The following is a 14,773-nucleotide window of genomic DNA, read 5'->3' on the forward strand; positions in this document are numbered from 1 at the left end:
ATATATTACAACACCATACATAGAACCTAGAAATTTAGGCAGATGGAAAGGGAAGCCTCTTTTTATATATAGCACTCTTATTTTTATATCATTAATTTATCGAATCAAAAATATTATTTCGAGGCCTTTAAACATTTTTTTTTTTAAAAAAAGATGTACTTAGTTTTGATTTCTTCTATTAATAGGAGAAATTTTGGGCCAGAAATAAGCATATATATATATATATATACATTTGATTAGTTGTTGGTAGTCTTGGTGCCTGGGTGTTGGCACGGAGGCCTACGCAAGTGTGCTCAATTACATTATTACAAGTACATTATTAACAAGTTGAACAAATAATGTGTATATTATATGTATATACGTGGCATGACTCACAACTAGCTATATATATTCTTGGTTACTTGAATTAATGCATGCGTCTTGCTACGGTTTCCCACTAACAAGATAATAAATAAAATTGAGGAAACGAAATATAGTATATTGTACGTGCGCTTGCTGGGGATTTAGACTCCAACCGGTAAAATAAAATATAGTTTGATAGTTTACCCAAAAAAAATTGGCATCATAGTACATATTTATAAATTATGCCTTGACATTCTTTAGTATATTAGAGTGATCTTGAGAAATTTTACTTATACAAGGAAATTGAGTTGATTTCAACTACCCAGAAGTCTCCTAATTTGCTCTCTTTTCCATTACCTAATTCTCAATATGTATGTATACATGTGAATAGGTTTGTATTCTAAACGCATTTTAATTTCTATCTATAAGTAGGAAATTAACAAGTTAGGGTCAGTCAACACATGCAATTATATATAAAGGCAGATGTGACCACAATTCCGTGTGGGAAAGGTTGGATGTGCGTCATTGCTTAGGTTCAATCAGCATTGCAGACGTAAACCGCCTTTCGCTGCTTGCGGGTGGTCACAAGGCCCAGTTGCTCTAAAACATGCAGTGTAAAATGGCAGGCTAAAAATGAAAAGAACTTGTAAAACATACCATATATATAACCTGTACGGCTGTACTTGGATTTATTTTATTTTTTCTTCTCCATCTTTGGTGCGTTTCTTCCAAGTTCGGACATACAGCCTCAAACACAACACAAACATGATGTGAAACTAATCCTCTACTTAGATGATTCCTCTACATTCTTGATTCTCCCAAATACTAGCGTAACCTTCAGAGACTGAATCACAAAGCGCTCGTCTTCCAACGATTTCATACAAAACTCAATTGAACCTCTGATCCTGCTATTAGCTCAGGTGGTGTTCCCACGAACCTTACATGAATCGCAGAGAAATTTAAGTTGGCTATGGCAGGTCTGACAACAATGAAGGTCGAGAATTTCCAGAATGCAGCCGAAAAAGAATGTGTTAACTGTGCAGAAACGTCCTCATTTCGGTTCACTTCCTCCTCATCAGACGACAGAGCTCGCAAGAGAGAGTTCATGGAGCTCACCTAGCATCCACTCTTCCCCAGTTTGACCTCCAAGAACTATAACTCTCGTCCCCCCAACAACACACGTGCTATGTCCCCATGCAAATCTTGGGGGTCTCCCAGGTACATTTAGAACCCTCCACGTTGGCTTCTCTTCCGTTGGATCAAGTATAAAGAGCTGGGATGCAGAGTGGAGGCCAGCCACCGAGCCACCAAAAACAACAATCCTACCACCAGGAAGACTCAGAGCCACGTGATCTAGTCGAGGAGGAGGAGCGATGCCTCCAGGATTTCCAGAACCAGGCATGCCACTCCCAGTCACACTTCTCCAACACGGTTCCTCCTCGCTCAAATCCATGGTGAACACATCACTTGATCGGAAACGAAGAGGGCCGCTCTTGGCAAGACCACCAAACATCAATATTTTCCTGCCACCATAAACGGACAATGTGTGGCCCAATCTTGAAGGTGGAGCCCATGCGACGGGTATCTCTCGCCATACAGGTCTTTCCAATGAAAGATCTAGCAAGAAGGTGTCGCTGAGAAGCACTCCAGAATCTGCACAACCACCAGAAACTATCAGTTTGGTCCCATCAAGAGTGCAGGAGCTGTGCCAAGATCTAGGAAGTGGAGGAGCCAAGCTGGATATTTCGCGCCATGTGGGATGTTTAGCATCCAAATCTAAAACAAAAACATCATTAAGTAAACCTTGTCTCCCACAACCACCAAACAGGACAAGATGAGAACCATTAACACAAGAAAGGGTGTGACCCCATCGCCCAGGAGGTGGAGAGCTAACTTTGAAATGTTGCCACTCTGGCTTGCAAGAGTTCAGGTCCAGCACGAAAGTATCATTCATGGGTTGCATGTTCACACCCTCTCCACCAAAAAGAACAACACGACTCCCAACCGCGCATGCACTGAAGTTGCAACGTGAGGGTTCGACGATGCCTCCAACAGTTAGTTTTCTCCAAGCTAATGCTTCAAGAGTGGTAAGTTCCCTTGCCAATCTGCCCCACCCTAGTTGTTTAGCACCAGAAACAGTGTCTAATACTTGAGTTGTTTCACTCCCCCATGCATTTTGACACACCAATCGCCATAGATCTTCACTCCTTGTCAGCTCATAAAATCGCCGACATACAGAGCCCACAGATGCAATGTCCCTTGGTGTCAGCCGTGAAAGAATCTTTAGAGCAAGAACTTCATCACTTAACTCCATAATCCCAAAAACACCACGGTTAATATTTCTGATCCCATTTGAAACTGCTCCATGAGGAGAAAATTTAAATCTTAACCGTTCAGATGCTCCAGCAGATTCCTTGGCTGATGATCCTGGAAGTGGACCCAAATCAAGATTTACTTCTATAAAGACCTGTATGGCAATTATATGAGTTAAAGTTTCGTCTTCGCCATATATAGGGGTCATGTGCAATCTATTCATAAGTGGCGATCCATCTTTTCTAAAATTTAACAACTCTCCTCGAAATTCAATTCCTACTTCAAGGCATCTTCGTATCTCAGCAACTACAGTGGAGTCCACAAGAGGATGCCTTCTCTTAGCATATGGGCCTCGGCATTGCAAAAAACGACTGCAGAAAACAAACAGTCATAAATATGCAAGCAATCATACCACAAGACCAGCATAAATTACAAAAAAAATCCAATACACAGCTGTATCGATAGCACATAAAATTAGATGATAATAAATTGATGGCAGAAATAACAATAGATTGAAACTGAAAGAAAAGACAACTGAAGATAACATTCAAACTCTAGAAATGAATAAACATTAACATTATGGAAATTTAAAGAGGTGACAAACACATTGGACTTGATTGGTAAAAAAAATGCACTAAAATGTACCAGTTTTGACATATTTCCAAAAAAATCTAGAAAATAATATGAGCCACTATAAGTGCTGTTAGGGTACTCTCATCCTGTTCTTTAATTGGCTAGTTCAACCCTTGAGAGCCCAACAACCACAGGACCTAGTACGGAACGGATGGCCTTCATTCATCTAGTAATAATCTGTTATACATCTTTAGTCCAACCTAAAAAGTGGTCATGTCCCCATAAAAAAAATAAAAAAGTGGCAATGTCATCTACACTTACCTGAATGTGCTTTTGTTATGTAAATGCTGGAGCTTAGCATAAGCCCAAATAGAGAGCTCAAACAAGTTTTCAGGAGGTAAAGATTCAGATGCTTGCTTAGCACTCCCCTTTGCAGAGCCAATATGGGACGCGTAATTAAAAGCACCAATAACTTAAATATCAAAGTGAACTTAAAAATACTAGGAAGCAATGCTATGAAACTCTGAATCCTCCCCCACCCCCACCCCCTTTCCCAACCCCGTTCTTCCACCATATTTTTTTCAGCTTCACAGAAACCAACTATCGAATGCTCTAGATCAATAATATATTTACTATCTAAGGCAACGGCGTTATACATCTTTGGGGAAAAAAAAAATCCATTTTTTGTTTATTTATCCCATTTGAAAAACTCCAATCCACCTCTCACAGACTCAGCAAAACCAAAATATCAGTCTATTATATGATCAAAGCTGCAGTACAAAAAATACTAACCACAAATCCCTGTATTGTAAAACAAGCAAAGATAAAAGGGAAAACGAAGAGATAGCTGACCAGTTACGACCAAGAACTTCTTCTGCCCGGTACCCAGTAACCATCTCGAAGCCAGAATTAACGTAAATTATAGGATTATCTGGCTCCAAAGCATCACTAACAACAAATCCACAATTCGTAGGTTGCAAAAGCGCGTCGACAGGGAACGGCAATTCCCCGCCACCGCTCTTCCGCAACAGAAACCCTAATCCTTCATCAACCTCGTCCTCCTCCCCGCTGCTCAGATCGGACTCCGAGTTGCTGTCCCACTCCATCGCAGCTTACCGCACAATTCAATACCCAACAATACAATTACTCCAATGTAATGACGATTGAATTGAACGAAAAATTGGAGTAAAAACAAAGAAAAAATTTAATGGGTTCGACCAGTTTGAGCGTGTTGTATGGTTTTATGGTTTCGGTTCGCCAAAAGATTGGTGAAATGGTAGACGATTTGGCACCGCCTTGGGTGCGAAAGAAGAAAGCGCGAGCAAAAAAATCTCCCTTTTTTGTTAGGCAAACAGCGATGCAAGGAAGATAAGGCTCTGCTTAGATATTGTTTTGACTTTGGAAATTAGGGATGTTCATTTTTAGCTTCACTTTCTTTTTCCCTTATTTTTATTTCATCTCAATCTAATCCAAATATTACAAGTATTGGATTCGAAATTTATTAACGGTAAATTTATCCAAACATTCAAATAGTAATACCAAGATAACGAATTAATATTTATTTAGAGAAAAAAATTAATAAATTATAATATTTCACAAGTTATGTCAGAAAAATAAAATCAACGCGTTTTAACATGAAATTTTTACAAGTTGTAAGAAATTTCAAGGATAGAAAATAGAAATCGACATTTTTGTCACGGACAGATGTGAATTTCCGAAAACAACCCCAGTATTATCCGGCAATTACTTTCTTCACTTCACTTGCTCTTAGTACAAAGCTTTCTTCACTTCACTTGCAAAGCAAACCATCTACTTCAAATCTACGCTAAGCACCACTTTTTTTTTATTTCCCCCAGATTTTAACTCTTTCTTTTCCTTCCAAGTGTGCGAAAAAAGAATCCATTTAAGTTTTTTTCCCCCTTGCAGTCTCGCGATTTAGTTTTTTTTTTTTTTTTTTAAAAAAAGTTTTTAAAAATGCCAATCAAGAGTGAATCGTCCACTCCGCCGCCGAGAATCGCCAAGATCGGGCCATACACGGTGTTTGTGACTCCTCCAGCTACACCCAATGGCGCCCCAAAACCGAATTCTCCTAGAAAACTCGACCCGGTTGAGGACCCGATTCAGAAGCCGGTTCAGCTCCCGACGCCTCCCCCAGTTATGGCTCCTCCGGCGCAGTTCCACAAAGAAAAGCCCTCTTCTTTTGCTTTCATCTGGGATGCCGTTGCAAAAGTTCAAAACGGTACCGTATTGATCTCAATGTTTTTTTTAAAAAAATTATTATTTAGTTCTGAAATTTTATCCGTAACACTGCGGGGGAAGTCAGAATTTTGCGAATAGAAAAAAAAATAATTTAGTGTTCTGTGTTGGTAAGAGTTGGCAGTTGAGCAAAAAAGATTGGCTTTTTTAATGTCTTTGCATATTCTCTCTCGTTCAGCCCATGCGAGTCTAGACGAGCAAGTGGCGCATTGGTTTGGCTTGAACCAGTCGAAATATCAATGGGCATTAGATGATTACTATGAAACCAATGGAAAGGTGAGATTTTCAGCAGCTTTTTAATTATAATTTGCACAGTTGAGCTTGCGATTTTGGTCCTGTTAAACTTACAATTTTGTTCTTTCAAAAAGTGTCCACTAATTTTGGTTTTTTGCTCTCATAATAGGAGTGCTAGATAAAGAACTGAACGTGTAATTATTTTGTTGCCTTTGTATTAGTTGAACTTTCGGTGGAAGTAAAGCTTTATGGTTTTGTTTGTCTTGCCGTCTGTGATCGTGCTTGAACTGACTACTGCATGCTTTGTTAATATATATATATACATATATATATATATATATATATATATATATATATATATATATATATGGTGCTCTACAATGTTGGCAAAAATTCTGGGATTGAAACTTACAAGTTCTAAAGATAAGATCTTGTGAGTTTACAAGTTCTGTGAAGAAAGAAAAGTAGACCCTGTATTTTGTAGCGATCTATGGAATCAAATCCTTTAGTCTGCTTTGTATGCAGTAAAGTCAGCCCTGCCCTTGATAACAAATTGAATTTTTTTATGAATTCTTGTTCTCACTTCATCTTTTATGTTCGAAAAGTTATGGTAGAATATAGAGCAGATAAACTGTCTAAAATATAACATGTTCAGACGTTCCCTTTGGTCCTTCAAATGAAAGTTACTAAACTAGCAGTTTTTTTTCTTGTTTTGAGGATGTTACCAAGTTGAGATTCCGTATCAGATCTGGCCTGCGAATATATCTGAAGTGGAGAATTTCAGCAGAACATTTGAGGGGAAGTGGAGATATCTCATGCTGCCAATTTAGAATTGAGATTGTGTGGTAAAAGTTGCATCAGGGTGATGAACTGAAAAGTACAGTACTAACAGTAGTAGCAGTACTGATTTAAATCTTGGATACACTGTTGTGCTTGGTGATGATCTGGAGTTGACTGTTGTACACAATCATTGAATTGCTATTTCCAAATACAACTTCTCAGATTTCTTGGTGGTTCCTGTTTGGACAAGTAGGGACCAGTGTTCCTCATAGGCTAGAGATGCAGATCTGATTTTTAGCTTCTTTTCTTTGTAAGAAATGTCTTTTTACCCGAGGCAATTTTATTAATAAACTGAAAGAAGCACGTTGAATCCACTAGGATCTTTTTCTGTTGAAATATTCTAGACATAAGAAGCATAAGTTCCAGATTTGTGGCCTGTATTGGAGTTGAAGTCTGGTAAGAGTTTATGTTCTGTGTTCATCAGGGATTCTCTCCAAGGTTCAACTGGAATTTGTAGTTGTGTACGGAATTTTGATTTTATTTCTAAACATTATTATGTTCTGATATTTCTGCTCGGGAAAATGTTCGTTTGCGACCTGATCATCAGCATTATTGATTGATCTAATGTATGTGAATGTCTTGACTGCAGAATCAAACAGAGGTGAAGACACAGACTAAACCTGGAAAATTAGAGAATGTATAAAATGCCCTTGAGCGAGTAAGTTGTCTGTTTTTCCTGTCATTTTGCCTTTTGGAATTTGGAATTTGGGCAGACCTTTTACACGATACAATTTTTCAGGTTCAGATGAATGGAGGACAATGCATACCGAAACACTCTTTGGATTTCCCTTTCTACACCGTGAACAAAAAATCGCTGTCTCGTTATTGGAGATGGGGGTTGGGTGGGGTTTGAGGGCGTTTTCTTTTTGTGCACTGCTATTAGTATAAGTATTTTTTAGCTGTTATGACTTATGATAACACATGGGTTATAACACGTTGTATTGTATGCTATTACCATGCTAGTAAATGTGACAGAGCGAACTCCCTTTAGAGTTGCAACCTGCATTTAGAATGTATCAATCAACTGCTTTGTTCTCGACTTTATTATGTTGTTCTATCAATATTAATCTGATATTGTTTTGCCTTCCCTAAAAATCCTCGATATTAGTAAGTAGTAAATCGCAATGTAAACAAGTATTTTATTTTGATGCAACTAGAAGAAATTGAAATGAAACCACGTTTTCAAACAATAATTAAAGAACATGTGTTCCCGCAAAAAAAATGTGCATTGAATTCCAGATCGGATTTGCATAAAATCTACGAGAACTTGCAAATTCTACAAGAACTGAAGTCCACGACAATTTTCAAGGGAATATCTAGGAAAGAAAACTAAGACATCGTCCTACATCTTTTTAGGTCGGCGTAATGTCATCATCATTAACGCTACAATGTAAAGAAAGCATCCCATGGGTGTATTGCTTTCTCACCTCTCTGTACTTCTCAAGCAGCATCTTGTACCGTACTTCAATGGTGCTAAACTCAACTTCCTTGCAAAACTTCAACATGACTTGCATGAAAACTTCTTCTGCTACGCCCCAGTGCTGGCTAGACAAATCCAACAGGTACCGGCTATCCACTGATATAACACTCGAATTGCTCGAGTTTTCTATTTCTTCTTCCACTGCTAGATGTCTCATCCATCGCAGGTGTCCGAGAGGATCTTCATTTTCATTTAAAGCTGCTTTTATATGTTTTAGGATGTGGGAAAACTTTGATTCTTTCAAGATTCTATTGACCAAGAAATCGAAAATTGTTCTCCAGTTGTTGAACCTATCTTCTGTTGATGAAAATGATGATGCACCAACCAAACAAGCCTTCCGAAACATTGGATCACTGTTGCCAATGAGATTGATCGCAACATGCAGGAGCTTCACAGAAGCAGTGAGAAGATTTTGTGGCATGGAATCAGGTGACGTGTTTGGTAACATTTTATTTTTCTCGTACCAAGAATAGACCGCAATGTGCAATAAACCTTCCCACCTGTCATGAAATCATAATTTGTATTTTGCACAAAAATAACATAAAAGAAACAGGCGGTGTGTGTGTGGTTTCTGATGTAGGAAAGACAATCCAGTATGCGTTGGTTTACAAGTTTTCACAAAACTGTTTTCACGCCAAAGTTGGAGAAAAATACTTACTCAAACGGAGGTTCAATCTCAATAGCCAGAGTCAAATGTAAGGAGAATTCAATTGGATTGTTGAATTCCTCAGCTTCATCTTTAAGGGTCCGAGCTTCATGAGGAAATCCTCTTGGAATATATAAAACATCACCTTCTTTCAGCAAAAATTGTTGGCAAGCATCAGTTATTTGGCTTTCATCCTGTAAATCGTGTGGGATACCTAAAGGTTGATATAAACGAGGTAATTGGTGATCCGACCGAGGAAAGATTGTCCACTTTTTGGCACCGATAAGTTGGCATACAAATACACAATGGTCGTCACTGTGACGGACTAAACCTTGAGAATTAGTAGGTGTTAAATACAAATTTACACCAGCTGATGGCTGGCCAAAGAGAGAAGCTAACCCATCTGCAATAGAAGCAATAGTTTGACAACGAAACTCCATACCACGTAGAGCAATCGAATAACCCTCCAAAAAAGCATCTTCAAATTTCAATAAATCATTAATATTGAGGATATGACGATCCACGGAGATACTGGGGCCTGAATGCTCCTGAAAATAGTGCAACTCTTTTTTTCCGCATGGCGATTTTATAACACGGACATCTTGGTTGTAAACCAGAGGGCAACCAAGTTGGTTTCTTACGTCCTCCATCACCCTTAGGATATCCAGTTCATCGGATGCCGTTGGCGGACAAGAAGTGAACCGATTTAGTATTGTTGGAAGAAAGCTTTGTATTGCCTCTTTAGGACCAAGAAACTGAGTAAATGGACTGAAAATACCATCCTCACTAGCTGAAGCCTGTGCCGAATCCCTTACGAGCATAGGAGACACCTCCCAAATGTTTGATAGAAATAGTTCAAAAGTAGTTTCTCCCAATCCAAAAATGCTTTCCATTATCATATCGAAAGCTGCTGGTTGAAGGTGCAGACTAGAAGTAATGGAGAATCTAAATATACTTTCAGCCAATTTATTTGTCGCGATGTTTAATGTGTAGAAATCTTTTCCCAAATCACCTTTACAAGTAATAGAGAACCTCTGTTTATTTACTATTCCCCACAACATCTTCAAATGGACCAAATACGATTCCGATAGCTCTGTTGGTATGGCTCTTAGCTGCTCCATCGTGCAGTTGTTGATAAGAGTGGTAGCAACATGAAAAATCGAAGTTGAATACTCATCATCCTCAAATAATATCACATCAGAGGAGGCAGAAACCACAGGAGCATAATTTTTATTTTCCTGAATTGAGCAAAGGCTAATGGACATTTAGTATTTTGATAATTTCAAGTCCTAAATTGCAAGTACAGTTAAAAGGACTAATCGATAAACCCAAATCTTGAAACTTAATGTGCAAAAGTTTGTCCGATAGCAGAGTACCTAAGATTTTCTGTCAGTTCTTTCATTCACTGATTGGACATAATATGTGCTACTTTCACTTAAATCGGCGACTTAAGGCGTGCAATTAAAAAACTTAATGGTGCATCGATGTCTATGCAGCAAAATCTTTTAGTTCTACCATCCTCTTAAGAACACAGAGTTCCTAGGATGCAATGACTGAACCGGAAACCCTTACAGGAGTCCACATTTTTTTTCTGAAGTTTCATGACCAGCCCTTCGATCGAACTGATTACTCAAATCAAATTTCAAGTGGAATATAATCAGCCTATGCTACAATCATCCACAGGCCTTCTACCAAAGATATAAGAGCAACCAACAACTAAGAATCAATAGTTAAGACTTCACATTTCCACTGGTAAAGGGGTTCTCTTCATAATTAAGGTCAAAGAAAGATGCTCACATAAGCTTCTCAATGGCAGAGAACTGAAGCAGCCTTTGACGTCCAACTGATGTTGTAGCCAAATCCAACATAGCATTGCAAGCAACCATCGAGATTTTCCTCATTGGACTTCGCAACAGTGAGATCAAGCTCTTTATGATTTCATCTTCCAGAGCAATTATTTCATTCATCTCAAACGATGATAGGGAGGCAGCCCCAACAATCTCAGCGCTTTTGCACACAATTTCAACACAACTGTTGCAAAAAGAACACGAAAGAAATACTAAAAGAGTGATAAATTTACAAAAGGTAAACAACACTCATCAACGATGTTGTGCAGGGGCTTGCCCAGCCTAACCATGACGGGTGATTTCAGTAAAAAAGTAATCTTGGTCCTAAAACTCACTTCTAAATCACAACTCAACATTTTTGCGGATACAGTGAGTCAAATTCACACACACAAAAATCTCTCTCATCGAAATAGTTTTAGCCATCACCCCGAAAAGGAAACTATCGAAGCATATGCCCAAGCTGAAACAACTCGAGCAAAAAAAAAAAGAAAGAAAGAAAGAAAAATTCTACAAACCCTAGAATGCTTGAATAGAATTACCCTAACCATTACTTGGATTTAAGGAGAGCTGGAATCACAGAGAGAACAGGTGCTAACAGGAAATGCGGAAGTGAGAGAATGGTCTTGTTCAAGCATTTCTTTATGACGGCTTGGTTGTTGCGAGATTTGGAGAGAATGGCTGCCAAAAGTAAAGGAAAAAGCGTATGGGACTGCGGATTATGTAGCTGTTTTCGCCTCTTCTTCTTGGTAATTCTTCCTTTTTTGCTAATAATCGCCATTTGCTTCTGCTGCTGCTGCTCTTCCATGGTATTATTATTTCTTTTTTCACTACTCTTCCATAATAATTTCTCAGTTCTATTGCAAATCGACGGGCAAATGTCCAGCAAACCCCCACATTTTCACGTTGGGGTTTTATTAGTTCATTGAGATATTCGGATCCAAATTCGGATGGTCCACTTGTTGCTAATGTATAGATGGTGTTTGGCTCGGAACAACTTATGATATTGGGATAATTAGAGCTAGGATATCGAATCAAAATATCGATATTTCGGAATATCGCATCGAAATTTTTTGATATATAGACATTTTTTGATATATCGATTTTTTTTTCGATATCTCTACGATATCAATATATGATTTTTTTTTCATACCAAAATTTCGGAATTTCGATATTGGTTTTGATATTAATTTTTTTCATACCAATATCTTTTATACGGTATACCGAAAACCTATCCCTAGGGTAAATATCCAAAATGGTCATATAAGTTTTGTTCATTTTGTGTTTGTTGATCTTATAAATTTTGAATATTGATCTGGTAATAGATTATATTCTGGTTTTTAGTTTTTTTTTTCTTTTGAGTATATACTAGTCGTCACATTATCATTTTTAGATATAACGTAAACAGTAAATGAAAAACAAAAAATAAGAAACAAAACATTACTTAACTTATGATATATCATAACTCAATCCATTCATTCATCATTGAAATCAAATAATTAACCACTTCAACCATTAATGCCTTTCGGTTTGATTGGGAGTTCGGTTCACCAACTTAAAACCAAACTCAAGCCAAATCCATCTCAAATCATGTCTTGCGACTCTTGCCATTGACATCCCACTAGGAATATCAATGGACGTATAAAAATATGCAAACATGACCAATATTTATATGTTCTAGGAAATATAAATTTTCGTAAAACATCGTAATTAACATTTCATTGAACTTTTTTTTGATTGGTTGTCGCATATTCATTTATATCATAGAGAATGTATCATATTCTTAAATATTTATATATATAATTTGTATTGAGCGTTTTGTGGATGAAAATCCAAGACTTATATTGCAGATGAACTAATGACAACTTATATTAAATTATTAATAAGCTTTTCTGGGCTATCATGAAAAAAGATGTTCTTCTATGATCAAGTTTTTCTAAAAAGCCATGGAGTAGTGATATTTATGATTTAGCATGTTTTATTCAAATGAATATTTTTCGTTTGAAGAATACTGTTCAAAACAGTATTACTCAAGAATATGATATTCCTCATAATCTTGATTTATTAAATAAATGGACTATTCCTAAAATAGAACCTAAAATGGTCTATCAATTAGGAACCTTTGAAAAAATTGGTCTTAAACAAATTGTTAAGACTACTGAGTTTTCAATTCCTCTTAATAATGAAGAGATGGTTATTCATTTATTAAATGAAAAATATATATTAACATTTTCTAAAGATTATAAATTTCTTCATATAGGTCTAGTACAAATTGCCTTTAGACCTCTTACTTTGAAAGGTTTACCTGAAAGCTTTATTGCAGCTTTAAGAGATGATAGAAATTTAAATTGGAAACAATCTTTAATCGGAATAATTGAATCCAGTCTGGCTCATGGTCCAGTTTATTTTGATGTGTATCCAAATCTTTCTCTATCATTGACTGATATAAATATTTTAGATTCTTTAACATTAAATGTTAAGACTCATGGTTATAATTATTCTGTTGGAACATAAGTCATATGTATTTGTTATCGTATTTATTATAAACCTCTTTATACTTTAAATCCAATGTGTAAAAGAATTGACAAAAATAAGAATGAAACTGTTCTTATTGAGACTAATTTCAATAAATCTAAAATAACTACCCGTAGATCTATTAAATGGGAAGAAATAGACTTTTCATCAAAGTGGACTTTTGAAAATTCTATTCCTAGAAATCCTATTTTGAATATGGATTTACAACAAGTAATACAGACTAATGAAGGATCTGTTAATATACAATTTCAAAATAAAAATTATTTGCCTATTACTAGATCTCAATCTGTTAGATCTTATATTTCTCCTCTAGATTATATAATTGATATTCCTCAATATTCTAGAGCTTCTACTTCTCAAATTCGACAAGAAGTTAGATCTGATTTCTCTAAAAATAAAAACATTGAAGAGGTTATTATAAACAGAAATAATATTGTTCATGGAAATGTCCAGAATATTACAGAATCAGATACTATCTCAGAAATGAATTTTTTTTAAATGGATAGTACAACCAAAATATATTTCAGTAAAGGATCTAGAGCAAGAGCTCAGATTAATAAAGAATTCTGTGATCATAAATGGAAATATTTTAGAAAATGGTATTTTAAGAGTTTTTCAAAAAAAGAATTTGATTATATAATTAATACTTTTTATAAAGATTGTGCAAAAAAAAAAAAATGATTTATTTTGTTCCCTGATTTATAAAAACCTTTCTTGTTGATTATATTTCTGTTATAGAAAGAAATTATAAACTTTCTTCTGGAAATATTCAGAAATCTGTGTATCCTCCACAGAATTCTTTTCAAATAGAAAAGAATAAAAAAGTTTTAAATTTTAATGCGTTTTCAAAAATATTTGAGGATGATATGTTGTCTGTTAATATTAATCATATTAATCAACTTTTTGAAAAGCAAAATTATACTAATTTATATCTTATTCTTTTAGGAGAAGAATTGACTTCTTTAAAAAAGAATATCGATAATATTTTATTGGTCATACAACAGATCAAGCCTAATGTACACATTGAAGAAAAGAAAGATAGAAATATAGTATTCATAGCTTCTTCTTCTATTCAATCTCCTCCAGAAATACAAGATTTTAAATTTAAATCTTCTGTTTCTGAATTTGAAAAAATTTTATCAGAAAAATTTAAAAATATGAATATTTATGTTATTAATAATATTGAATCATTTAGTAATAATAATACTGATGATGATGATACAGATAAAATTCAAAAAATGAAATGGGCCGATAGGCCAACTCAAAATCATTATTACTATTCTCGTCCTACTCCTTTGGATGTTCTTAATGAAGAACAAGAGTACATTATAACAAATAGTTATAATGGGAAAAACATTTATGAATGGAATGCTGATGGTTTAACAGATAAGCAGATTTATAATCTTGCTCATAGAATGCTTATGTATAGTACTGTTTGTAAAAGTGCTGGTAATACTGATAAGAATATAGCAAAAATGCTTATTTCTGGTTTTACAGGCCAACTTAAAGGTTGGTGGGATAATTATTTATCTCAACAACAGAAAAATGATATTTATGATTCTATTAAAATAGAGAATAATAATCAGACTGAAAATGTTATTTATAGTCTTATTATGACTATTATTGAACATTTTACTGGTCGTTTTACTGATAATAGTGAAAATATTAGAACTCTTTTGAGTAATATGAAATGTAAGACTCTTACTGATT

At 35.7% G+C, this 14,773-nt stretch overlaps 3 protein-coding genes across 6 annotated transcripts; 1 reads left to right on the forward strand and 2 right to left on the reverse strand.

Moving 5' to 3' along the window:
• Window positions 1–1,030: 1,030 nt before the first annotated feature.
• LOC140880102 (adagio protein 1) lies at window positions 1,031–4,618 on the reverse strand. The gene is made up of 2 exons (XM_073284213.1): window positions 4,081–4,618; window positions 1,031–3,026 (listed from the first exon to the last, which is right to left on the reverse strand). The coding sequence occupies exons 1-2, from the start codon at window positions 4,332–4,334 to the stop codon at window positions 1,418–1,420; spliced, it is 1,863 nt and encodes a 620-aa protein (XP_073140314.1). The 5' UTR covers window positions 4,335–4,618; the 3' UTR covers window positions 1,031–1,417.
• A 380-nt stretch (window positions 4,619–4,998) lies between these two features.
• On the forward strand, window positions 4,999–7,632 carry LOC140882399 (uncharacterized). The gene is made up of 4 exons (XM_073288385.1): window positions 4,999–5,467; window positions 5,663–5,760; window positions 7,148–7,216; window positions 7,298–7,632. Exons 1-3 carry the CDS (start codon window positions 5,203–5,205, stop codon window positions 7,199–7,201), a joined length of 417 nt encoding a protein of 138 aa, XP_073144486.1. The 5' UTR covers window positions 4,999–5,202; the 3' UTR covers window positions 7,202–7,216; window positions 7,298–7,632.
• Window positions 7,633–7,743: 111 nt separating this feature from the next.
• Window positions 7,744–11,394, reverse strand: LOC140882398 (uncharacterized). Of its 4 annotated transcripts, XM_073288382.1 has the most exons (5): window positions 11,083–11,394; window positions 10,482–10,715; window positions 8,697–9,938; window positions 7,905–8,538; window positions 7,776–7,874 (listed from the first exon to the last, which is right to left on the reverse strand). In XM_073288382.1, the coding sequence occupies exons 1-4, from the start codon at window positions 11,334–11,336 to the stop codon at window positions 7,911–7,913; spliced, it is 2,358 nt and encodes a 785-aa protein (XP_073144483.1). In that variant the 5' UTR covers window positions 11,337–11,394; the 3' UTR covers window positions 7,776–7,874; window positions 7,905–7,910. The 4 variants fall into 4 exon arrangements, with proteins under 4 accessions (XP_073144481.1, XP_073144484.1, XP_073144485.1 ...); XM_073288380.1 differs by having other exon boundaries at window positions 7,744–8,538; XM_073288383.1 differs by having other exon boundaries at window positions 7,744–8,538; window positions 11,071–11,191.
• Window positions 11,395–14,773: the final 3,379 nt, after the last annotated feature.

This window comes from Henckelia pumila, chromosome 2 (genome assembly GCF_033568475.1).
Source record: "Henckelia pumila isolate YLH828 chromosome 2, ASM3356847v2, whole genome shotgun sequence".
Lineage (NCBI taxonomy): Eukaryota > Viridiplantae > Streptophyta > Magnoliopsida > Lamiales > Gesneriaceae > Henckelia > Henckelia pumila.